This window comes from Rhinopithecus roxellana, chromosome 10, assembly GCF_007565055.1.
Source record: "Rhinopithecus roxellana isolate Shanxi Qingling chromosome 10, ASM756505v1, whole genome shotgun sequence".
Classification (NCBI taxonomy): domain Eukaryota; kingdom Metazoa; phylum Chordata; class Mammalia; order Primates; family Cercopithecidae; genus Rhinopithecus; species Rhinopithecus roxellana.
The window spans coordinates 81,101,503-81,127,515 of record NC_044558.1 but is presented as its reverse complement, the minus strand read 5'-3'; the positions used below and the strand labels follow the sequence as shown (position 1 = coordinate 81,127,515).

The 26,013-nt window shown below is 57.1% G+C and overlaps 1 protein-coding gene across 1 annotated transcript in view; it reads right to left on the bottom strand.

Annotated features, from left to right (window-relative positions):
- NCOR2 (nuclear receptor corepressor 2) overlaps positions 1-26,013 on the bottom strand; it is a 240,411-nt gene that overhangs the window by 79,402 nt on the left and 134,996 nt on the right. The window contains 5 exon segments of the mRNA XM_030938910.1: positions 14,264-14,362; positions 16,814-16,868; positions 20,599-20,777; positions 23,594-23,687; positions 24,560-24,732. Coding sequence (XP_030794770.1) covers positions 14,264-14,362; positions 16,814-16,868; positions 20,599-20,777; positions 23,594-23,687; positions 24,560-24,732 — 600 coding nt within the window.

Here is a 26,013-nt window from a genome sequence, read left to right as displayed (position 1 = left end):
ATGTCATGGCGGGTCACCCACACCCTGCACCACACCAAGTGCTTTGCAAACACTTCCAGCCTCAGAAATAGGAAAGCCGTGATCACTGGTCACATTCTGCAGAGGAGGAAACTGAGGCTCAGAGAGGCAAAGCTTCAAGGTCTCGGAGCAAAGAAGGCTGACAGCCCAGAGTGTGGGGGATGTGACCCTGCTGTCTCCAAAGCCCCAGCTGAGAGTCTCAGCCAACCCCCGACCAGGATCTAGGGTTTGTGTTCTGCAGACTCGCCAGCCCGCCCCGTCTACCTGTCCTACCTGCCCCCCACTCCACACTCTACAAGCCCCGCCAGGGCCTGCCCACAACCCCCTCTCTCCTGGATGGTCATCCCCCATGTCTCCGTGTTCGATCGCTCATGGCGCCACATGCCTGGCTCCATCCCAGTGGTCTCCCCTACCCACCCACCCGTCCATCTTACAGAAGAGGAAACTGAGGCACCATGTGCAATCCTGTCACCAAGCCCTGCCTCCTCCTCTTACCTGACATGTTAACAAGCCCCCAGGGCAGGGGTGCCTTCCACCCTCACCCTCTGGTTGGAGTGGGTGCAGCAACACCCACTAGCACAAGGTGGCCCCTTCTGGGCCACCCTGCAGTCAAGGCCTAGGGCCCTGTGCATGGGCTCCTCACTTCCTGTGGGCTCAACATCTCCTGTGGGAGGGGCATCCCTGCAGCCCACGCTGAGTGAGTCCGGTAGAGGAAGATGAAAAGGAGGAATACCAGAGCAGCCCTGGCCTTAAAACACGCTTTCCAGTGGGACAGACCCCGGGAGCCTTAATGACGAACATCTGCAGGGTCTCGCAGCGGCCACCTGGGAGGCCGAGGGACTGATTTAGGGCTGCTCATACTCGCTGCTGGGAGATTACACAGGGAGAGGGAGGCCCCAGCTCACAACTCCCCGAGGAGCTGGGGGGACCTGGCAGCCGGCTCAGCGCCCAAAGCCTTCTTTGTTTTAGGGCAGCAAGTGCAGCGGCCAACACTGGCGAGGCTGGGTTGCCGGGTCTTGCGCCTGTCCACAGAGCGGCAGAACTGCACTTGCTGGGCTTCCCAGGCCACTGAGGTCCATGGTTCTCAAGGTCCTATGACATTGGCTGCACACTCAGATCTCGTGGGGAGCCCTGAGAAGTCCTGATGCCCAGGCCACACCCCACACCAATGACATCCGAATCTCTGGGCCAAGACCCAGGCATTCGTATGTTAAATTCCAGGTTATCCCGATGGGCAGCCAGATTTGAGAACCAGTGCTTTACCAGGGACTGGCACACGTTTTCTGTAAGGGCCAGAGGATAAGTATGCGCTCTCTGTCATCTCCCTACTCAACTCTGCCACTGTCTTGTGAAAGCAGCCCTTGTGTCAACAAAAGGGCATGGCTGTGTGCCAATAAAACTTTATTTACAAAAGCAGGTGGTGGGCCGGATTTGGCCTGCAGGCTTTCATTAGAGCACCCTGCTCCAGGCCAGTGCTACCCACACCTGAAGGTGCACATACATCCCCTGCCAATTCCCACTCAGTGGGTCTGGGGTAGGACCTAGGACTCTGCATTTCTAACCAGCGCCAGGAGAAGCTGCCACGGCTGGCCTCAGACCCCACTGAGGAGCGAGGCCTTCAAGAATCCTTGTCTCACAAGGCACACAAAGGACTCTCTGTGCAGCAGAAAATGCCTGTGGGCACCATTCCCTCGATGTGAGGGGTCTGAAAGAAGGGGAATCAGAAAGAACTAGAAGCCAGCTCCACTATCTCAAAGGACCTCGCCCTCGTGGTGGAGGGCTACCTCTGCCTTTCAGACGTGCCACTGGTCAGGCCGACGGTGGGTTTGTGCCCCGTGTGTGGTCAGAAACATCCCCCCAAGCCACAGCACAACTCTGTGGCAAACCCTACTGGATCTATGGTTAGCCAGAACCACTGGCCCAAAGCCCCAAGGGACACCTGCCCCCAGATCTGGACAATGAACCCGTAACCCTGAGCCTGCCAGACAAGCAGCACATGACTGGGCCCGTGCAGAAGCCCCAGACCACGGGCTATGCAGAAAACGATCTCAATAAAAACAACAAACAAGCTGAGCACATTTGATGAGGCCTTCTCCTAATCGCTTCCTGTTCCCTGTTACTTGAATCCTCCCAACAACTGGTATCATCCCAGTTTTATGGATGAGAATGCAAAGACACAGGGAGGTTAAGTAACTCAACCAAGGTCACACAGCATTTCCTAGAAGGTCCTACATCCAGGTGCCCTACCTCCACCCTGGGTTGGGGGTTCACAGCCTCCTCCCTAAGCCCATTTAAGCCAAATGATGCCATTGCCTGATTCTTTCCCTCCACCAGCATGCCCTGAACCCCCAAGGGGCACACCAGCCGCTGAAAGATGTGGCCCCCGACTGTATGGAGCTTGCACTTAGGCTGACAAAGACAGGCCAGATAGAGGTGATGGTGATGAGGACACATTCAAAAGGCACATTCATGGTGCAGACGAGGCAGCAAGGTGTGCTGACATGCAAGGCAAGGTAAGGGGCCTTGGCAGAGCAGGAGGCCTCTGAGGCATAGCAACGGGAAAATGGCCTCTGTGCCTACCAAGTGGCACTTTGGGGCATGGCTGGAGGGCCTGGCCAGGGCTAACACCCATGCTCAGAAATACACGTGGCATCCTGAGGGTGGCAGAAGCCCCTGGGGACCTTTCTCGAAAGGTGCAGGGGTGGCGGGGAGTCACATGACCCGCCCCATGTTAAAAGGCGATCCAACACCAGGTCGCGGCAAGGAAGACGGCGGACTCCGGGAATGAGAGGAGAGAGTCCAGTGAGAAGGTGCTGTGACCATCCAGGTAGGGGCTGATAAGATTTAATTCTCAGATGCTAAGTCCTTACAAATGTGTCAGGAGAGCTTTCCAATACCCAGCAGCACCGTCTGTGGCTCAATCTCATGCACTCATTCAACAAACACTTCACTGAGTAGCTACCACGTGCCAGGTGCCCCTGAGGGGGTGTCCTCATGACACCTTCCACCTCCTGGCAGTGTAGGGACAGGGATCCCAGGAGCCTGGGGCTGGTGTGGAGAGTGGGGTCAGGGGTCAGAGCCGAGGCAGAACAGAGTTCCCTGTTACTGGCAGCTTTTCCCTAACACCTGCTTTCTGCCCCTCGGATTCAGTCTCCTGTCCTTGCTGGGGAAAATGCAGTCGGGGGAGGCCGTCTCAGCGCGTAAGGGTTGTCTTTTTATAAGATATACCAAGGTGTGCTGCAGCCAGCGGCTACCAGCTCATGGCCGTTATTAAAAAAGGAAACACATAACCTTAGAATTGAAGAAATTATGGCCTGGGAAGGTGACTCACACTTGTAATCTCAGTGCTTTGGGAGGGCCAGGCAGGAGGATCATCTGAGGTGGGAGTTCAGACCAGCCTGGGCAACATAGTGAGACTCCGTCACTACAAATTAGCTGGTGGTGCTAATTTTAATTAGGTGGTGCATCCCTGTAATTCCAGCTACTCAGGAGGCTAAGGTGGGAGGAAACCTTGAGCCTGGGAGGTCAAGGCTGCAGTGAGCTTCAACTGCACCACTGCACTCTAACCTGGGTGACAGAGCAAGACTCCATCTCTGAAAAAATAATAAACTTAAAAAAAAAAAAAAAGCAAAGCTTACAAGCGCTCCAAGGGCATCGCTTCCTGATCATCTGGCTACATGGAGCTACAAAGTCATCTGTGCTGTGGAGGCGATTTCCGCCAACCGCACGCACAGGGCGAGGACAGGATAAGAGAGCTTGGTGCTAGGGGCATCTTTCCCCAGTTCCAAGTCAGTGGCAGCACGTTTTTGCGTGGCACTGGGCACGGTGGGAGGATTTATTTACACCATGGCAACCAGCACGTGCTACAAACTCAGCTTCCCCCTACGGAAAGCTGGTTGTTAAACATTTACCAGCACTCCACAGCAGAAAGATGCGTGTCGACAGAACGTGAGCAACATTTCACATGCGCATGGAAGGCCGTTTCGCCTGTACAGATGTGTGCTGTGCCAGCCGAGGCTCTGTTGTAAATCCTAATTCAGATCCCGTCCTGCAACTCGGCGTCAAATTCACAGCCCCTGCTCCTGCTCTGAGGCCGGGATTCCTGGCCCCTGCCCACCTCCCTCAGGGCAGCTCTCCCTGTGCCCACCACCTGCCTCCTGGAAGTTGGCCTGCATGTTCCTGCTTCAGGGCCTTTGCATGTGCTGTGCCCATGGCCTGGGGTGCTCCCCCCACTTCTGCCTGGCCAGTCCCTTCTTATTACTCAGGTCTGAGCCCAAGGGACACCTCCTCAGAGAAGCCTTGGGGCCAGCTCCCTAGAAGCTGCCCTCCTGCCCAGCAGTGGCCTCCTGACCCTGGCTTACATGTTTGCCCTTTAACCCTCTCTCAAACTGCCAGGCTGATGGACCTGTGCATGGTTCAAATACCCCATGGGTGTGGGCTCCAGGGACCCTGTTTGCCCTTTTTTTTGGAGGCAGGGTCTTGCTCTGTTGCCCAGGCTGAAGGGCACGGCATAAGCACGGCTCACTGCAGCCTGCACCTTCTGGGCTCAAGCAGTCCTTCCACCTCAGCCTCCCAAGAAGCTGGGACCACAGGAGCATGCCACCTCACTCGGCTAATTTTTAAATTTTTTTGTAGAGATGGGGTCTCACTATGTTGCCCAGGCTGGTCTTGAACTCCTGGGCTCAAGTGATCCACCTACCTCAGCTTCCCAAAGTGCTGGGACTACAGGCATGAGCCACCACACCTGGTTGACCTTGTTTGTCTTGTCCACGAGGGAATCACCTAGAATGACGTCCCTGCAGAACAGACTCAAACACCGCCCATCCCCCAGGGACAACCCGCCAGCTGTGAGCCTGCCAGGGCCCCTCCCTCAGCGCCTCCAGCTGCCACAGACACCAAGGCTGGTGTTCTGGGAACTACTTCCTGACTCCAGCAGCCCAGCTTGAGATGCACCCCCCGCCCCCTCGATCCTGACCAATCTGCTGCCTGGGGAGCGCTCACATTTTCCACCTCCTTCTGCTTCTCTGATGCGGTCGCCCCTACACTGCATTCTGGCCGATGCAAAGGCCATGTTTGTCTTTTCCTCAACCTGCAGCCTGATCTGCTCCATGCCTGGGCTCCGGCCCACCCACCAGCTGCCTTTCCTGGGAGCAACACCCCTGACTGCAGGACTCAGGGAGCCCCCAACTGTCTCCCCACCTAGCACAAAGCTGGGCAGGAAACCAGAGACATCTGCTCACTTCACCCCTAAATCTGCACCCAATCCTGCCCAGCCCAGCTGGCCCTGAGTGGAGAGGACGCGGCCACCTCCTCCAGCAGGCCTGGGAAAGTCGGCGCCACCAGAAGGTGGTGGGCCCATCCTGGCCCAGTCCCAGGCAGGCAGCAGGTGTGAAACAAGATACAAGCCCTCAGTCTGGGAGCTGAAACACAGCCTGGGGCGATCTGGCCCGCCCTGCCGCCGGTCCCCATCATCAAGTGACTTCAGCACCTAGGGGAGGCGGCTGGCCCTGAACACCAGCACCCACCGCACAGTGGCTGCCCCTCCCCGGGGACCAAGCCTGGCTGCTCCTGCCCTGGAACAGCCTTCCCGGTCATACTGTTCCCCGTGCAAGCTGTCTGAGTGCCACAGCAAGAAGAACAAGGTCACCAGTCCCTCTGCAAAGAGCTGGGAGAGGAGGGACGGAGGAGGCAGAGGAGAGGGGACCGGGAGAGGGGGCTGTAGTGGGAGGGAGGAGAGAAAAAGGGAGAGAGGTGGGGGAGGAGCAGAGACCTGGAGGAGAAAGGTTGAGAGGAGTGACCCAGGGACAGGGTGAGGAGGGGAGGTGGCAGGGGAGGAGGAAGAGAAGAGATGGGGAGAGAGAGAGAGAGAAAGGGGGATAGAGGGAGCTAGAGACAGTTAAAAGACTTAGATGGGGAAAACAGAGAGAGAAAGGAAAGCACACACAGAGAAACAGACGAGATGTGGACACAGAGATAAAGAGAGAGAAAGGGGAAGGAAGACATGGCAAGAGAAACAGACATAGCCACCCATGCGCGGACGCGCGCGCGCGCGCACACACACACACACACACACACACACACACACACACACAGAGAGAGAGAGAGAAATAAAAACCTAGAAAAATGCATGAGGCTCAGAGCTGGGGGCTTGGGCAGAGCAGACCCAGAGGGACAGAGATGGGGAGCGGTGGAGAGTGGGCGCAGGCAGGACAGCAGCAGTCCGGGGCAGGGCCTCAGCCTCCCTGGGCTTCCTCCTTGGACCCAGGCCGGATGAGTGGAGCCCAGGACGGGCTGTTCCCATCTCAGTGTTCCATCTCTGCAGAAAGAGAGGCCCCCTTGGCCACATGAACCCCCATTGCTGCAGGAAGGCCATGTTGGCTACCAGGGGCTGGGCCCTGCCACCTGGCCTAGCCAGGCTCACATCCTCACTCCCCCATAGTCTGTAGTCAGGCCCCAGCATTCCTGGGCTCTGGTTTTGCAATTCACTAGGATAACGCGGCCCTTCCATCGGTGAATCATGAACTATAAACCACTGTGCCAGCGCTTGAGCTGCTCCCCCCGCCGCTGCCCCACAATCATGATTCACCTCAGGGTGGTGGCGATGGGGCTCGGAGCCCAGGAGAGGATGCTCGGGCCTCAACCCAGCCTCCAGGCTCAAAAGCCGATCTCAGGGGCCAGGTTCTGGGAGGTGGGGGCTCGGCCCTCCCTTGCCAGAGCTCAGGAGTGTGGAGTCTCATGGGGGTGGGTGTGGAGCAGCTAGCATTCCAAAAGCCTACGCCTGGGCCTGCACCCCCCTGTGTCAGAATACAGAGAAGCTTCCAGAAAGAGGATGGCAACCTCCATTAAACAAGAAGGCAATCCCAGTACTCCAAACAGTCATGCACATCCCTCACCTCCAGCCGGCCACAAGGCTGAGCACCAGTGTCGTGGATGCCAAGGTGGGCCAGAGTGAAGGCGGCCACATGCAGTGTAGGTCTGAGTCCAGAGACGTCCCATGGCCAGCACTTTCAATCAAGGACTTTTATATTCCACTTTATAACCATCCAAGTTTCAGAAACGCAGCCATCGAAATGACACACAAACTGCTTTGGTATAGGGCATATGGTGTGGGGGTGACAGGGCAGAGAAGGGCCAGCACAGGTCCAGGCCTGGTCCAAGCGCTTCAGACAGGGTAGGTGTCCTTGGGATGACACGGTGGCACTGGCGTCTTGCTGCCAGGCTGTGGTTAAGCATTCGGGTGGCCACAGCATCCATAAAGCGTGGCTTTGCAAACATGCAGATACACAGGCTGCCTCCTCAGCTGGACTGGCCAGACATCCCTTCTGGAAGGGGCTGGCTGCCCTCGGCTGTCAGGCCCGCTGACAGTAACTCAGCTCAGAGCTGCCTCATCCAAGTTGGGCCCTGGCCAGGGAGGCCGCTGCCTATCCCAAACACCTGGGAAGGGCCGTTCCAGCTCGAGTACCCCCATGGGTGGTCCGGGTTGTCAGGAAGCCCACCTCGGGCTTGACAACCCCTTCAGCCACCCTGCTCCCTGCTCAGGGGCTGACCCCCAGTACCGAGGTTCTCAGCAGGGTCCTAGACCAGTGCCTGGGAGCTCCTTGGAAATGCAGTCTTGGGTCTCAGCCCTATTGTGGGGTGAGGGGTGCAGCCCAGCGACTGACTGGCTTTCCCCAGCCCTTCCGGTGATTCCAACATGCACTCACATCTGAGAACTCAGACTGGGACATGTCCCCTCACAAGGCAGACCTTGGCCTCGGTGGGGGGGACTCCAGGAGGGCACAGCCCCAGGATGCTGGCTACAGCCATCCCAGTGTGGTCAGTGGTGTCTGAGGGAGTCGGAAGCCTCACTGCTGGGGAAAGTGCACGGCCCAGTGTCCCTGGAGTCACTTCTCACCCCAGCCCACAGGCTTGCCCTCCCTCGGGATCCCACCACAGCCTCCACTTCAATCCCCCCTTGACAAATGGCGAAAGGAGGGGCACCCATGTCCTTGGTCCTGAGCCATGCACCCCCCAACTTGGGAAATCCACAGGTGGCACGTGGGCGCTGTGGAGCCTGAGAGGGGCAGTCGTGCCCACTCCCCGACACCTCGGAAGTCCCACCCTGTGTCCAACTCTGCAGTGTGGAATTGGGGAAGTCTGGGGTGTTGAGACGGGCGGGGCATGGCTGATCCCTTTACCCTATTTTCTGAAGGATTAAGGTTGGATTCGCATCTGAAGGTAGAGTCTGACAACCCTGGCATACAGTAGGCACTGAATAAATGCCCCCGGATGAACATGCATATACTGTGCACCCGATGGACACCTCTTGGGGGGTCTGTGGTGTGAGCAAGCTTGGGGACATGAAGCGGGAAGACCCCTGCAAGCGGCATCTGTCCTGATGACATGAGAGTGGCCACTCGTCGCTGTCTTCAGCAGAGATGTGGACTGGAGCCACGGGAACCACGCCACGACCACAAGCACCACAGCCTCTCTGCGGCCACCCACAGCAGCCTCCACAGCCACCCAGGAGAGAGGCGCTGTGCACCGGGAGTGGGGGTGCTGAGAGAGCGCAAGAGACACGGAGTGGGAGACAGACATGGAGAGGAGAGGCAAGGAGGGAAAGAGGGAGATGAGGAAGAGCCCTCAGCAACTCCCCAAAGACATATATGGTAACGGCGGAGGTGCTGAAAGAGAAAGAGAAAGACTGACCAGCTGCTGTCCCCAAGAGCTGAGGGACACATGGCAGGGGAAGAGACGCAGGTGGTGGTGGGGGGTACTGAGCCCTGTCTCACCCCAGGACTCCCACCCCATATCAGAGGGTGTCTCCACAGCACAGATCGAGCCTGGCTCACCTGGAGTCCCCACATCCAGCATCTGACTCCCCACTGACATGGAGCCTCATCATGAGCTCCTCTGCCACACTGTCCTCACAGGGGCCCTGCACAGGCCATAGGAGAGCCCTGTCCTACCTGGCGGATCAGGGCTGGCTTCCAGAAGGCTGGCTTTATGGCCAGTGTGCTGCCAAGGGGACACCTGGGCCTCCCTCCAGCTCCCTAGGCCACACGTGACAGACTAGAACCCTCAGTCTGCCACTCAGCAGGCAACTCGGAAGCTTCCTCACCCCCCTGTGCCTCAGTCTCCTCATCTGGCCAGTGGGGATAATTACACACCTCTCCCCAACACTGGTGAGGTTGAAATCATCACAGTGTGTGGTGATAGCACTGCGTGACTGTCGGCCAGCACCAACACTGTCGCCATCGCCATCACCATCATCGCCATCGCCACCACGGCGGCCAGCAGCACCCGTCCCCATCACACGGCAGGGCAGGGTGCCCTTGGAATTTTGACAGGGCTCCCATGTCTCACTGGACTCCCAGGTCCCACCCCCCACTCAGCCACCAAGGGGTCCAATGCATATTGGCTGAGATAAACTAAGTCTTCTTCTAAAACTGGAGGGCCCAGGAAGGCAGGGAGAACCTGACCTGCTGCCCTCCAGAGAAACCACAGAGAAGGGAGCTCAAGCTTCCCCCGACAGAAGACGTCGGGGAAGAGGCAGGCAGCATCCCCTGGCAGCGGGCACCCTACCCTTGAGGGTGCGTGGGCTCACTGGCTGGGAAGACCTAGGTTCTCCATCTTCCCGTGGTGCCTGGGGAGGGGGCCTGTGTCACACTAGGGGGAAGGGGCTGTGTCTGCTCACCCAGAAACCTATGAGGGAGAGAGAAGCATGGACGAGTATCCTAGGGCAGTTGTGAGGGGACTGGGGCTGGGCAGGGGCTCGTGTGCTCCACGGCCTGGGATTCCCATCTGATCACAAGGCCTGAGCTGCCAGGGTAAGTCAGGAAGAAGGACTGGCCCACAGAGGTGTCCTGGGTGCCAGTGGTGTCTAAAGCACAGGGCAGTGGCTCCCCAGCCCACAGTCAGTCACTGAGAGTCCCGGATACCTGTCCCAGCCTGCAGGTGCCAGCCACGCGGAGGCAGTGGGGTAGTGGGTGGGGAGTGGTCTCGGCTCACCTCCCCGCCCTCCTTAAGGAGCTGCAGGTTCTGTGTAATCACAGCTTTGGTGCACTCAGAGCCCACCACTGCCTGCCCCTTCCCGTCCGTCACCCTGCCGCGCCCTCATCTGGAGCAGACTGATCAGCAGTGTCAGTGGCTCCACAGACCCAACCACACACAGAGACGCTCAGCTGGCGGCAGCCACTGCATCTCCACTTAACAGGACAGGCTGAGCCTGAGGCTGCCGTTGATTCTGCTTGCTGCCATGGGGCAGAGAGGACTCTCAGGCCCAGAGTTAGCACTTGGGAACCCCTGTTTATCCCGTGGTAGTGGACCGGGCCTGTAGGGGGTGGCAGAGCAGTGGATCTACCTGGCACAGAAGCTGTTCCAGGATATGAGTGTAACTCTCCCTCCCTGGCAGGGCCCAGGCCATGCCACCACCTCCTTAGCAAACGCAGCTGATCTGAGGAAGGGGCGAGTCCTGGAGACAGACAGGAACCTCCTGCCCGGCTTGCTTTCTGCCAACCTTCTGAGAGAGGCAGAGCAGACAAACAACATTTTCCCATCCTGGGAGCCCCTGCCTAGAATAGCAGCTTCAGCAGCGGGTAAAAACTCACCAGCAAAGCCCCCACCAACTCCCAGGCACCGCAGATACCACGGCTAAGCCAGGATATCTCCGGTGTAGAGAGGCATGTTTCCTCCCTGCTACGGTACATTCTAGGGCTTCCCGGGTGCCAGCCTGGCCCAAGGCATATAATGCCCTCCTTCCCCGGTCTCACTGTAGTCTAACCCAGAGGTCTTCTACTAGGGGCTGGAGGTGATTTCAACAGCAAGTAAGAGTTGTGTGGCATATACAGTGTTGAGTTGTTTTTTTCCTTTTTTAAAAATGTGACCTAAGATTTAAAATCAGGCGGTTTCACATAAAACTAGATTTCCAGCTCATCATCAAAGATCAGAACACCTGGCAATTCAGGGCCACTGGCCAAGCGTCAGCTGGAGCTGAGACGGGGCCCAAGTTCTGTAGTGAGCCGCAGGCCTCACCACTCCCTACTCTCTCCCCAGACACTGAAGTCAAGTGTGAGCTATTTATTGAGTTTGCACTTCTATTTTTCACAGGGTAAAAAAAATCTCTATTTACCCATCAAAAGTGAGCAAAAGAAAGAGGGTCACATAATTTTCTCCATTTCTTTGTTCGTTTAAGGCCCTGGGAGGTACCGGGACCCCCTTGAATCCAAAGACTCAGGCTCCCGGCTGTTCCTGAAGACACGCACTGTCTCTCATGCTCCCTGCCTTTGCACTTGAGGGCCCATCCCTGTCCGCCTGTGGGGCTGCTCCGCAACCTCATCTTTGGGGCCCTTTATTCTACGGAGTCCTCAAGGATGTGCCCCCAGTGCCGCCTCCCAGGGAGACCCGTGGCACAGGGAGACCCCACGGCACAGATAGATCCGTGGCACAAGGAGACCACGGCACAGGGAGACCCTGTGGCACAGGGAGACCGCGGCACAGGGAGACCGCAGCACAGGGAGACCCCGCGACACAGGGAGACCCCGCGGCACAGGGAGACCCCGCGGCACAGATAGACCCATGGCACAGAGAGCAAGCCGGACACTCGCTCCTGAGAGCAAGCCGGACAGTCACTCCGCCAACAGCAAGTCGGACACTCACTCCACAGACAGCAAGCTGGACACTCACTCCTGAGAGCAAGCTAGACACTCATTCCACGGACAGCAAGCCAGATGCTCATACCTGAGAGCAAGCTGGACACTCACTCCTGAGAGCAAGCTGAACACTCACTACTGAGACCAAGCTGGACACTCATTCCACGGAGAGCAAGTCAGACACTCACTCCAGCGAGACCAAGTCAGACGGACCCTCACTTCACGGAAAGCAAGCCGGACACTCACTCCTGAGACCAAGCTGGACACTCATTCCACGGAGAGCAAGCCGGACACTCACTCTGCTGAGAGCAAGCCGGACACTCATTCTACTGGACTCTCACTCTGAGTACAGGCCAGGCCTCTACAACAGGATATGCCGGGCACCGACACCCCCCACCCTTCTTAGATTACCATGGTCTCCCCACCTCCCTCTGTGCAAATGTGGTTCTCACACAAGGGGAGGGGATGGGCCTCTGCTCTTCAGAGCCACCAGCCCAGCTACCAGGAAGGGCTCCCACCACAAGCCCAGCCTCAATGCCCCCACACAGGTCGTGGGAGGGGAACTGGGAAGGCCAGCAAGAGAATGAGCATATAGTAGGTGCCCAACAGAAGCCTGATATTTTCCAAATACCTCTTGAGGCTGTTAGCCACCCTTCCTTTGCCACAATCCTCACCGCTCCCTGCTGCCTCTCATACCTCAGCATCTATATGCTCTCTGCCTGGCACTTACTTTTTTGCCTCTCAGTCTAGAAAATTCCTGAATGCACTTCAATTTGAAAAACACCATAGCAGCTCGGCGCAGTGGCTCATGCCTGTAATCTCAGCATTTTGGGAGGCCGAGGCAGGTGGATCATCTGAGGTCAGGAGTTCAAGACCAGCCTGGGCAACACAGTGAAACCCTGTCTCTAATATAAATACAAAAAATTAGCAGGATGCAGTGGCACGCACCTGTAATTCCACCTACTTGGGAGGCTGAGGCATGAGAATCGATTGAACCCAGGAGGCAGAGGTTGCAGTGAGCTGGGATCACACCACTGCACTCTGGTCTGGGTGACAGTGTGAGACTCCGTCTCAAAAAAAAAAAAAAACAAAAAACCACAAAAAAACAAAAATAAAACGTAGCTACATCTTTGGAATACATGCTCTGTGCCACTTGGCCTTGGTTTTACACATCTGTTAGAAGGGCAAGCAGACTGGTCAACTCTGGCTACAGAAAACTAGATAAGAAAACCCTCTCCACAAGCCAAATGCAGCCACCCTTCCACGATCCCTGCGGATAAGGACCAAGCTCAGCCCCAGGCATCGTGGCTGGACGTTCGGAATGCGGCGAGGCATGGCTCATACTCCTGACAACAGCCTCCTTTCCCTCATGGGACTTTTCTTAGGCTGTAGGAAAGTAGCTGTCTCACAGCAGACACTGGGACCCCACCCCCAGCCCGTGATGGCTGGTCTCAATGCCTTATGGGTCTCAACCTCTGGCAGCCTGGGAAAGGGAAGGTGGGCAGCTCTGGGGAGGGGCTAGACGATGCTAGTACCCGTCTAGGAAAACTTCAGGGTCCCCTTATCCCAGCTTGTGCTATTCTTGGCCTCTGTCACTCTCGCCTGGCTCCCCCAGCCACTGGGGCCCCCAGGAAGGAAATGCCTCTACTGACTCCAATCCAGCAGCCACCAAAGTGCCCACTGCCTCCACCTGCCTCCTCCGTGTGGTGCTCCCAGCATCTGCTCTGAGACGATGCTTCAAGAGCCCCAATGCAAAACAAATTCTCCCAAACACTGAGCGCCCAGGATCCCCCTTTCAAAGGTGTGCCACTGAGCCTCTCATCTCTACCATTATTTACTGGATATTTTTTCAAACCAACTCCTTTTCTTCTAGCTCGGAGGAAAAAGCAAACTTTTTCTATGAAGGACCAGATAGTAAACATTTGAGACCCTGTAGGCCATACACTTTTGGTCACAACTATGCAACTCCACCAGAGTAGCAAGGATGCTGCCATGGTCATATGTAAACAAACAGGCATGGCTGTGTTCCAATAAAACTTTATTCACAAGAACAGATGGTGGGCCGGATTAGCCCCACAGTCCCAGTCTGCCAGTCCCTGCTCTAGTGTAAATAATCTTTCAGTCTCATCCCAAGCAACGGCGTGTGAAAAAACGGCGAGCTGAAGTACTGGCTATTTTTTCTTTCAAGTATGCATTAAGATAAACACACACAACCATTAACATTTTAAACGTGTGAAGTTTGGGAACTACCCCGAGTCAACCTGGGAAGCCCTTACTTTTGGAATGTGGCCTTTGTACGCACAGAGATCACAGGTCACCCAATCAGGAGTCCAGGATTTTGCCGGCTGAGGAGGCCCGTGGCTGTTTCCCCCCAGCTCTTTTCCTGCCCCTAGGGGAGGCTCAAGATAGCCCAGCAGGGTGAGCACCCCAGAGAGGGTCTCCCCACACTTGCTGCCACCACAGAGGGGAGCCTGCACTCACACTGCCGGTGGCCAAGCAACAACTCATGGAGACAGTTACTGCCAGCCATGCAGGGTGCTGGCCACCAAGCAAGTGGCTGCTCAGCATGCAGGGAGCCAGACCCCAAGGACAGCCACCCCCACCTTGCCTCTTACCTGGCTCTTGCCGCGGCGCCGATAGCTCCGTCTCACCAGGCTCTTATAGTTCTCATTCTTCTTGGTCAGGTAGTAATAGAGGACGCACTCAGCCACCGTCTGTGGGACAGAGGAAGAAGACACTGAGCAGGGTACAGCGCAGGCATTCAGGGCAGGAGCCAGAAGCTCACATCCCAGGCTGGTATCCTGCCTCCTCCACGTACGGGCTGGGTGACCTCGGGCAGATGACCTAACCTCTGTGTCTCAGTTTTCTCATCTGTAAAATGGGAATGCTAATTGTACATACTTCACACAGTTATCACAAAGATCAGATCAGTTAATACGTAGGTAAAGTACTTGGGACGAGGCCTGGCCCAGAGTAAACATGATGGAAGTCTTTCCTGTTATCACAATCACCGCTGTTGCTATGGTTAATGACAGCGCTGATGTCGCCATGTCACCCCCAGCCCTTATGGGAAACAAGGACTGCAGCCCACAGCCAGGCAAACTCAAAGCCTTCCCCAAACACGGGACCGGGTTCTCCTTTCCCTTCTCTTCCCTGATATTTGGGGTCCTGAACAGCCTCTTCCAAGGCTTGCACGTCGGGACCACCCCACGCCCCACATGCCTCTTCTTGAGTTTCCTTCTTTTCTCTGCCTCGGTCTTTTCCATGTAGATTGAGTCTGAAAGCCGGAGCAACCAGCCCTCTATGAACCCCGGCCAAATGGGACCAGTAGTAAAAGGGGCAGCCTCAGAAAGTGATGCCACGATGCCCCCACCTGCGGGCATGGAGCCCAGCTCGCCAATGCCCGCAGCCATTCCCCTTACAACATAAAATGTTTCTGCGATGCTCTGGCCGGTGTCAAGCCAGGACCCCACCTCCGAGGGGCATTCTGCGAGGCCTCTGAGCTGGGCCTCAAACCTCACTGCCCTCAACAGAAAACCCCCAGCTGGCAGCCTCCTGCCAAGTACAACCGCCAGGGGGGCTCCTAGGCAGCCCCAGGCTAAACTCGGCCCACAAACAGGACCCACACAGCAATTGAGAAAGACATTTTATAATCAGATGCCAATAATTGCAATTCAGGGGATGTGGGTGCCCGACTTCTCCTTGAACAATTCAGGAGAGCTCCTTCCTGCGCTCAGCAATGGCAGCCAGGCTCTGGACAGCAGCTGCCCCCGCGGGCGGGCACAGACTGGCTGGTCCACCTGGCTCCCAGCCAGACGTCACCCTCACTCACTGTCAAGACTCGCCTGCCCCTGCCGGCCTCTCCGTCGGCAGCTCCTGCTCCAGACCCCTCTGGAAGCTTTACTGAAGCCTCGTTCTGGGCCGCCTCTCAGCCAAAGAACACCATGAAGTTTGCTCCCCAGCACAAAAACTTCTAATCCCCTCGTCCTGAAGGAGGATTGCTCAATGGCCAGTTTCTGAAATGCCCTGCTTCCATCCCGGGGAGCCCTAACCTAGAGTCCGCCGTGCCGTCCACTCCCTGAGGGAGACGTAGTCACTCAGAAGATGGGTTATTTATAGGGCTTGTTTCTCCACACTGGTTTTTCAGGCATGGAGAGATTTTTCCCCACACTGCTCCGTCTCTCTCCTTCTACGGTTATCAGCTCATGAGGGGCAGGCGCTGGGAACAGCTGTCCTTTAAAATAAGTGCCTCATTCTCCTGGCCTCCCTCCTACAACCAGGAAGCCCGAGAAGGGTGTCCACCAAGCTGGGGTGGGCAGGCCCCCATCTCTGAGAAACGGGATTCAGGGAAATGCTGCTTAAGACACACGGATGGCAGCCTTTCTCCTCTGACCCCCAGGATGCTGGGGGAAGACCCAGGGGCCATGTCCAACACACAGCCTCATCCAGCCAACTTCTCCCACCTGCAGCCTCTCCAGGCACAGTCCAACCAGACTTGTGGGTGCAAAACAACGGCTTTACCATTCTCTGGGGACACTGTGTCTACCAGCCAACTGGAGCTGCTCCAGGCCTGGGCTTGACACAAAGTGGGCTTTAGGCCTCAGTTCCACACAAAGGTTTGTCCAAAGAAGATGGGGACTTGTAGGTCACACATCTGGCTTGGCATTAGGGGTGTCAGAAAGCAGTCAGTGACCCTCAGAAGGACCTAGAAAAGCTGGTCCTCCGGTCCCTTTGAGGCACGCCACTCCTGCCTATGCAGACTTCACCAGGATACCAGGCATGGCAGTGCTTCCCAAATCCATCCCCAGTATGCAAGGACGCTCCACACGGCCTTTGAGGAGCTGGCAGGAGACCCGGTCGGGCACGGGGGCTCTGGGAAGCCTGGCCGTGCAGTTCTCCCCGGGGTTCCCAGGGTTCCCAGGTGCTCAGCAACCCGAGGCTCCTCCTCCAAAGGCCCAAGAGGCCAGGGCGGGGCCTGCACTGATCTATCTCCCAGATGGAAGGAAGAGAGGGAGGGAGGGAGGGAGGAGGGGAGCATGGCCCCCGGAGGAAGGGGCCAAACAGGCCAGGGCCTCGTGGGCAGGGAGGGAGGGCCTCCACTCTGAGTCCACGCAGCTGCCCACGGAGGTGGAGACTGAAGGGGTATGGGGCGGGCAGCGACTCACCTTCCTCTCCAGGAATGATGCGATCAGGCCAAAGTTCTTGGGATGCTGCATGAACCTGCGGGACGAGAAGGGCGGGCGTGAGACCTGGCCGAGGGGGGCTTCCCTGCAGGGCAGCCGATCGGCTCCCAGGCGCCTGCCATCCCCACTGGCCTGGCCTGGCGGGCACCGCCCCACTCGGAGCAATTAAGCCCAGGGGGGTGTGGGAAGGGCTGCTGCGGCAGACGGGAGGGGTGGGGACCCAGGGGTAAGAGAGGGCGTTCCTTGGAGTGAGTCACTGGCTTTAGCGCCTTTGAAAATATATTTGTTTGTCCTGCTGGAGGCGGCTTCCAGGAAAAATGAGGACATGACATGCAGCTCTTTGGTGGGGTTCCCCCCCCTTTAAAATTCGCTTTTGTTTCTCTCTCCAGCTGGATCTGGGAAGCATGGCCTCACTCGGCCCACACAGGGTCTGCTTGGGAACATGGCAGGGACCTGCCAGCAGGGTCATGGCTCACCAGGCTGCTGGGCCTCCCCAGGAGAGCTGGGAGCAGAGGCTCTGAGTGCCCATGGGGCAGTGGGAGGGGGTTGGCCAACCAAGGAGGCAGCAAGCATGGACTTAAGTCAGAGGGTGGTGGCGGGGCGCTGGCACCGTCCCAACTGGCTTCCTGCGTAGCCAGGAGAATTACTGGGAAACCACTGGGCCAGGCTGAAATGTGAGGGCCAAAGGAGCAGGAGCATGGTGGGGGCAGGGATGTGGGTCAAGGCCTGCTCCACCCCAGGGGTGCCGGGTGGAGTCCATGGCCCCAGGCCCAGGCGTCCCGGCGACGTGCCACAGCCCCACGGCCTCCGCAGGGAGAGCAGTGGCTGCTAGAGAGGCTGGATTGTGGGCTCCCATGGAGGGAGGTTGAGCAAGCACCGGTGCCCAACCTCCCTGGCCCTCCAGATGGCTGGGCGGGAGGCTAGCAGGCCCCGCGCCTGCTTCCCAGCCAGACACCTGAGGATCCTGAACAGTCTCTGCTCTCTTCCCAGTGGAAGCAGCACGGTGAGGAATGGCAGGCTTCCCTGGCCTGGGATCCCACCTCGGGCGGCTGGCAAGGCCGGAGCCATCCTAAAGCCCTTCTCTTCCAGATAGGGAGAGTCCTTCCCGCTCTGCTCCCTCTCCTTGTCCCAGTGACATTTCGTTCCTTGCAAACCCCTCCCACGGGGTTTCCCCAGGCACAGTGGGGGCTCCCAAGAGACCAGGAATCCAACTTGGGAATCTCCTAGGTCACCTGTTCCCCTCCCCCCCACCTCACTTGCACCCCCTGAAGACGTTTATTAAAAGTTTCCTATGCCCTGCACACCTCAGAACAGCTGACTAAGGAAAGCCCTGTCGCTCTACCCATTTTACAGATAAGGAAATTGAGGTTCAGAGGGGGAATGGTCACACGGCCAGCACATGGTGGAGCCCCATGCTGTCAGTAGGTGATTTTCAAAGACCCGAGTGCTATCAATTCCTCTGCACATGAGACCTCAAACCAAGCCCACAGTCCTGGAGGGATGCAGGCGGCCAAGCTGTGGCTCACACAGGCCAGCAGACAGCAGCCCAGCCTGCGTCCCCTGCCCTTCGGCTACTGAATTAACAGAGGGTGAAACTATCAGACCCGCAGAGCCACATGAGATCTTCCGAAAGGCTGGAGCCACAGAAAGTACCCCAGAACACCATTTTTTGTATTTCAGAAAAAATACATACACTAAAACATCATGCCCTACCAGAAGGAATTTGAATATCGAACGCAACAGTAATTCAGTAATTCTTAACACCTGAGACTATCCCACCATCACCTCCCTCGTTCAAAACTGTAAAAAGCATTCGACGGAGACTTCAATTTGATGTAGAAAGATCGTGCCTGCTATGGTGAAGCTGCAGGCACGAGCCACTAAGTAACCGAGTATTCCTGCTCAGGGACCAAGGGCTGTTTCCTGCGGAGGACCACTGATCCTGTGCTGTGGGCACCCAAGGGCTCGTTACCCAACCCCTCTATTTTTATGGATGTTTCAACATTTCCGTAATCAAAAGCTACTCTTAAAAAATGATTTCCACCAAAGACCCTCCTGGATAGCCACTGTGTCCTTTCCGAGTTCGGTATCTGCACGTGCTAGTCCGCCCACCCCTGCCGGGGACCCGGAGTCACCCCATCCCTCAGGTCCTGCCTGGCTCCTCTTTTGAGTCCACAACCGTGGACCACAGCCCAGGGCACTGGGGAAGGAGCGTCACTGCTTTGGAGGAAGCTCTTGTCTGGAGGCAGGGTCTTCCCCAAGGCGGCTCAGTGGCCTGCTGGGTGAACGTCGGGCAGTGACAGAGTAAAGTCTCTTCCCCGTGTCCCCTCCTGGCCAAGCACTGAGGCCTCCGTCCACACCTCAGTTTCCCACTCTCCTGCCTCCCAGGGGTCTGAGGTCCTGAGGAGGTGCTCTATGTCCTGGGCAGGGAACCCAGCCCTTTACGGGCAAGTGATTATAGCAAGCTTGTCCATCCCACAGGCCACATGCGGCCCAGGATGTCTTTAAACGCAGCCCAATACACATTCGTAAACTTTCTTAAAACCTTACGAGATTTTTTTGTGATTTTGTTTAGCTCATCAGCTATCATTAATGTGAGCGTATTTTCTGTGTGGCACAAGACATTTCTTTTTCCAGTGTGGCCCAGGGAAGTCAAAAGATTAGACTCCCGGGAATTATAGCACACTGTTCCCAAGGTGTGGGGTGGTTCAGCAGGGCCCACCATCTCCTCTGGGGACCCCGGGCCAGGAATGGAGGTCCTCTTCTGCCTGGATGTCACATCACAGATCCTCACTGTGGGGTTTGGCCCCCTCAGACACAGCTTTCGAGAGAACTCGACTCCCATCTCTGCTCTGCACAGCCCTGCTCCCTGGCCCCATTCGCAAACCCTTCCCCACACAGCCTCTCTATTCCGGCTGGGGGAGTCTGAACCCTGCCTCCACAGTGTGCATGCTGTGTGGTCTTTGTGCGCTGTCTGAACCTCTATGAGCCTCCGTGTCATCACCTGTGTACTGGGGTGGGCCGGGCTGAGCTGTCGTAAGGGACAGGAGGGGGAAATGCATGAAGCCGAGAAGACACAGGCACAGTGATGGGATCATGAACCCACTCAGCCAGCAGCTACTGTCAAAGAGAAAACAAAATAGAAACCACCAAAAAGCCACTGGCCAACCGCGGCCCTGCCCAAGGCTTAGGCCCAGCCTCTAAGTCCTTCCTGCCTCGTTCTTCCGACTTACAGTGCCCCGTCTTACATACAGCTGCCCTTAAGCTTTGTACCAGGTTGAAGTGTGTCCTCGGAAAATTCATGGCCACCCAGAACCTCAGAACGTGGTCTTATTTGGAAACACGGTCTTTGCAGATGTAATTAAAGTGAGGTTGTATTGGGTTAGGCTAGACCCTAAATTCAGTGTGACTGGTGTCCTTATAAGAAGAGGAGAAGCACAGAGACAAAGGTCATGTGGGGTCGGAGGCAGAGCATGGAGGGATGCATCTAGAAGCCCTAGAAGGCCAAAGACGCTGGCAGCACCAGAAGCTGGGGAGAGGCCGGGACAGGCTCTCCCTTATGGCCCCTAGAAAGAACCAAACCCACCAACACCAGGATTTGGACTTCCAGACTCCAGAAGCAGGAGAGAGTAAATCCGTGCAGCTTTAAGCACCTCCTGGCGTGTTCATTTGTGGTGGCTGCCCCAGAGACAGCGCAGGCCTCAACAGGATGGGTTTCTGGGACGGGGAGTGGGGCGGGAGGCCAGGCCAGGTGATGGAGGACTCACTTCTCCCGGAAGGTCTCCTTCTCCTGCTCGCTCCACATGTTCATCACCTGGCGGTCTTTGTACACCTTCATGGGGTCGGCCATGAGCCCGTTCATGTTGATGAACTTGATGCGCTGCTGGTCGGCGTCGTACAGCATGGGCGGGATCACGGCCAGCTGGCGCATCTGCTTCTCCAGGTTCTGCAGGGAAACGGATGGCAGGGTCAGAGCACTCGGGGGCGAGGGGCTCCAGCCAGCGCAGGGGACCCAGAGAAGACACAGAGGGGATGGATGTTCTGCGCCCGGGCAGGGAAAATGCAAAACCGACAAGAAGGAGAATGATGAGTTTAAAAATAATAATAGCTCATGCTGGGGGAAGGGAGAATGTAAAGGCCTCCCCGACAGGTTTATGGTGGGCAGGACTGTAGATTCAACGCAGAGAGCAGCAGCTGCCTTCCCTGCAGTGGGAGGGGAGCCATGAATCTTCCCTTTGGAAACACAAGCACCATAAAGCACTGCAGGAAGGATGCTCAGCCCAGCTGGGCCCAGGGAGCCCGGGAGACAGGACGGCCTTCCAGGTTCGGCAGGCAAGAGTGGGCCCTGGGGTCCAGTTGGCCCCACGGCATGCAGGCAGCCCAGGGGCGCAGAGAGGGTTGGCTGCCTCGCTGGGGGAGAGAAGCCTTTCCTTCCCCCGCACCCCACGCCCCCTCCCAGCATCCTGCTCCTTCAAAGGGCCCACCTGGGATCTGGCCTACCCAGCCCTGCATGCGGCAGCAGTCAGGCGGCCGCTCCTTTAAGGCACTGGGATGACTATTAAGAGGCTCTGAGCCGCCACTCAGCTGGGCTCACTTCCCCAAATCTCGCAGGCAGCCAATTACTGGCGATTAATTACCCATCTCTGGAGGCAGGCGAGGGCTCTGCGTAGCCAAGGTCAGCCAGTTCAAACGATCCAGCTGCCCGGCAGCCCACATCCAACCTCTTCACTCGATGTGCAGGACTCCCAGCCAGGGGCCGGGTGCGAGGCACAGCTCTGACCCCGAGAGGATTCCCCCAAGAGGCCGGTGTCTGTCTCCCAGAACTTTGGAGCTATACCCCACACCCCGATACAGAACGCTGACCTTCCTCGGATGTCTCAGGGATGTAATAACGGCAGACCCCCGGCAGAGTCCTCCCTGGCAGGACCTCTGCTCCGCCCTCCCACAGCTGCCTTCCTGTCCTTCCCATGCCGGCCATGTGCTCTGACCGCAGGAAGCTCCCAGAAGGATGGGAAGTGCCTGTCCTCCGGCCCAGACCCTTCCCTTGCACACTCCTGGGGAACCTCAGGTCACCCCAAGCTGGCTGGGGAAGTTTCTGTCCCAAATTCCACTTCCACCCTTCACCCCGGACACAGCATCCTTGATGTCCCTGAGGACTCTGGTGACTGCATTCCCATGTGGCCAGTGTGTGTGTGTGTGTGTGTGTGTGTGTGTGTGTACATGTAACAATCAGCCCAGGTGCCACACCCTTGGCCATCAGGTAAGGAATGCAGAGGAGAGGGCCACCGGCCTCCTCCTTCCAGTGCAGACTAAACCCACGTCCAGCCTCTCTGTGGGATGTCCACAAGTGCAGAGCGTCGGTGAGACGGGGGCTAAAACGGCCCAGCTCCGGTGCCCAGCCTTCGAGGGCCAGGCCCTGTGACTGTGCAATGGGATGGCTTTCTGAGCTCTGTTTTCTGTCAACTGGATGTTGTTGTAAACAAAAACGTACCACAAGAAGTTTTAAAATTAAAAATTATGTTTTAATGGCCAGATTCATCTTCGGATTGCCTGTTTCAGAATCATGTGGGTAGCTGGCTAAAAATTCGGATTCCTGGGCTCTGCCCCAGACCAGCTGAATTAGAATCTCTGGTGAGAAACTGCAACTTAAACCAGCCGCCCCCTCCCTGGGGCCCCTTCCATCTGTCTAATCTGAGCATCAGCATCTCAGGGCAGCACGTTCTGTTGTCCAACAGAGCGCTCTGCAGCAAAGGAGGTGTACACTGTCTGCTCCGCCCAGGAGGGGAGCCGCCAACCACAAGCGGCTGTCGAGCTCTTGAGATGTGTCAGATGCAACCGAGGAACTGAATTGCTAATTTTATCCCATTTTAATTAATTTTGATTTCAATAGCCATGCGTGGCTCTGCTGTGCTGAGCTGAAGGGCTATAATCTCCCATCTGGACAAAAGCTCTCCCTAGACAAAAGTCCCCAGAAGGAAGAAACGTGCCATGGCTGCTTCATGTCTGCCGTGGTGTTGGGAGCAGGGGGTAGTGTCATCATGGATACCTGACCCACAGGACCCAGGAGGGAACAGGCTGATGCCAACTTCCTCCCCAGGAGAAAAGGCTGCCCCTCTGCTTCCTGGCCATCTGTGGGCCCCCGTGACGGCAACCAGGGTCACCTAGGCTGACCCCAGGGTGTCCTGGTACCCCAAAGAGGCCTGAAGGAAAACCAGCCCTGTTCCAGCCAGGAGGGCTGAGGTTCCTGTGAGAAGGTCGTGGCTGTGTGGACAGACGGCGTGCTGGGAACTTACTGGCCTGCACCATGCTCCCCCAACCCCGCCAGGCTCTGGGCCCCAGAAGGCTGACCCTGGAACCCACAGGTACTCCTGCCCCTTGGGTTTCTGGTTGGACTCAGCCAATGGGAAGTTCCAAAAGGAGGCAGGAGACGGTAAGAGTGAGAGGCAGGGTCCTCGTCCCCTAACCCCCTCTGTGCTGTGGCATCTGGATCGGGGAGTGCTGGGGCCCTCCCTGCAGGGGGTCCTGCCACCCCCCATCTCGGACACATTAACACCCCTCTCTCCGCTCACCCCTGCAGGCCTGGGACGGGCCGTGGCTTCCTGAGGCTTCTAGTCCTGGGTACCTCGGCACCCACCTTGATTCTTCGGTGGCAAGCCCCTTGATGTAAACCACCCGGGAGTTGGTTTCTGGCTGGGGCCTCTGCACCCTCACGGGGGATGCCAGGGAAAAAGAGCTGAGGCCGGAGTCAGGGCCTGGACTCACCTCCTGCTCTGAGAGGCCGTCGATGATCTCCGACACCTCGTGCTCGCTGCGGGCGGCTGACATGGACAGCCCACTGCCCCGCTGGCCCACCCTGCTGGGGACCAAGGGGACACACTCAGGACCAGCCTTTTGGTGGTCGGGGACACTAGCAGGCCCCTGTGGTGCAGCCCTGAGCCCACGCCCTCCCCAGAGAAGAAGTGTGGGCAGCAGCCAGCAGAGGGGCTGGCCCCACACCAGGAGTCCTGGGGAGGCGTGGAGCCCCCACCCCAACTCAGCATGGCCAAACCCTGTGACACGGGCAGCTCGCTCCCTTCCTCTCTCCTAAAACACCCTGAAAAGCCCAGCCACAAAGATCTGGGTTCAAAGCCCCGCTCTGCCTCTTTGGCCCTGGGGCAAAGTGTTTCTCTCTGTGCCTCAGTTTCCTCCCCTGTCACATGAGGATTCAAAAGTGGCACCCGGCTGTCTAGAGCTGTTGGGAGGAACTTAATGAGACACGGCTTGTGAGTTCGGTTAAGGGTGAAAGCTGCTGTTATTATCACCAATGAATCGTCTTGTCTGTGCATCCAAAAAAAAATGGCCATAGAACCACAGCTGCCTGTCACCAGGTACCTCTCACACAGGGTCCACCAAGTCCTCACAGCCACTGGGGGAGGGTGGCAGCCTGGTCTCTTAGCCACATCTCTCCCCTTTGTCCCACACCGGGGATCTCAAACTCAACTGCCTTCAGGGGTCATGCAGGCCACAGAAATAGGAGTGCTTGCCCCCAAAACGTATTTAAGCTCCAAGTAAGTGTTAGGCCAAAGAGGCTCCACAGGACACATGCCAGGGTCTGGTAGGGCCCCAGCTACTGGCCTGAGAAGCTGCTGCGCTGTTCTGTTCCTTCCTGGCTGGGTCACCTCTACTGAGGATGCCTGGAGCTGACCCCGGGCCCTGACACAGGGCACGCTGGGCTCGGGCCCCGCTCACCTCTGCATGCGCTCCTGCAGCTCGCGCTGCTTGCGAATCTCGGGGAACTGCTTCTCGTAGTACTCGCGCACCTTGCTCTCCTTGGCCCGCCGCCGGGGGTTGTTCTCGATGCGCTCCACCTTCTTCTCCCAGGCCTCCATGAGCTGGTCATAGCGCTGGCAGAACTTCTGCTCCTGGGAGAGCGCGGGGGAGCACTGCAGAAGATGCTCCTGAACCTGGCACCCGCCGCCCTGCCCCTGCCCACTCACATGCAGGCAGACACACAGGTGCACACACACACACACACACACACACACACTTCACCCAGGCACACACACATGCAGACACACAGACACACACACGTAGTCAGATACACACAGCCACACAGACATGTACGTATAGGCACACACACACAGTCAGATGCACACAGGCACACAAACACAGAGGCACACACAAGTCACACAAGTGCACACACACACACCCAAGTCACACAGGTATACACACAAGTCACACAGGCACACACAAATGCAGTCACACAGACACATATACAGTCAGATACAGTCACATAGACATGCACATACAGGCAGGCACACACACACACAGTCAGATATGCACAGGCGCACACAAGTCACACAGGCAGACACACATGCAGTCACACAGACACACAGATACACACACATACAGTCACACAGACACACAGTCACATACACACATGCAGTCAGACACACACATAGTCACACGGACACAGTCACACAAGTTGACAGACACACACAGACATAGTCACACAGACAGATACACAGGCAGATAGACACACAGATTCACAGTCACATAGGCAGACAGAGAGTCATATAGGTAGATACACCGAGACAGACACACACACATATATACACAGGCACATAAGTCACACAGCCAGCCAGCCAGACACACAGATGGTCACACAGGCAGACACACAGGCGGTCACACAGGCAGGCAGACACATACACATGGTCATGCAGGCAGACATATGACAGACACACACACAGTCCATCACACAGGCAGGCAGGCAGACACACAGGCGGTCACACAGGCAGGCACACACACGGTCATGCAGGCAGACATATGACAGACATGCACAGTCACAGGCAGACAAACTGGTGCACACACAGGGTCACACAGGCAGACATGACGGACACAGAGTCACACATGTAGACACACAACAGACACATACATGTCACACAGGCAGATGACAGAAAGACACACACGTTGTTGCATCGATATCCAGCAGACGGGGGCCCCTGAAGAAAACCCACAGACGTCCCCTGGAGGACATGGTCGCCTCCCTTCCTGGTGAACCGGCCACCCAGTCCGGGCCTCCTCTACAGAGGAGGCCTGGTCCCAAACAGATGCCACCCGCCATATGTGGCTCAACTGAAATCACAAATCAAGTAAAATTTAAGAGTCGGTTTCTAGTTCTCCCCCGCCACACTTCCAGTGTC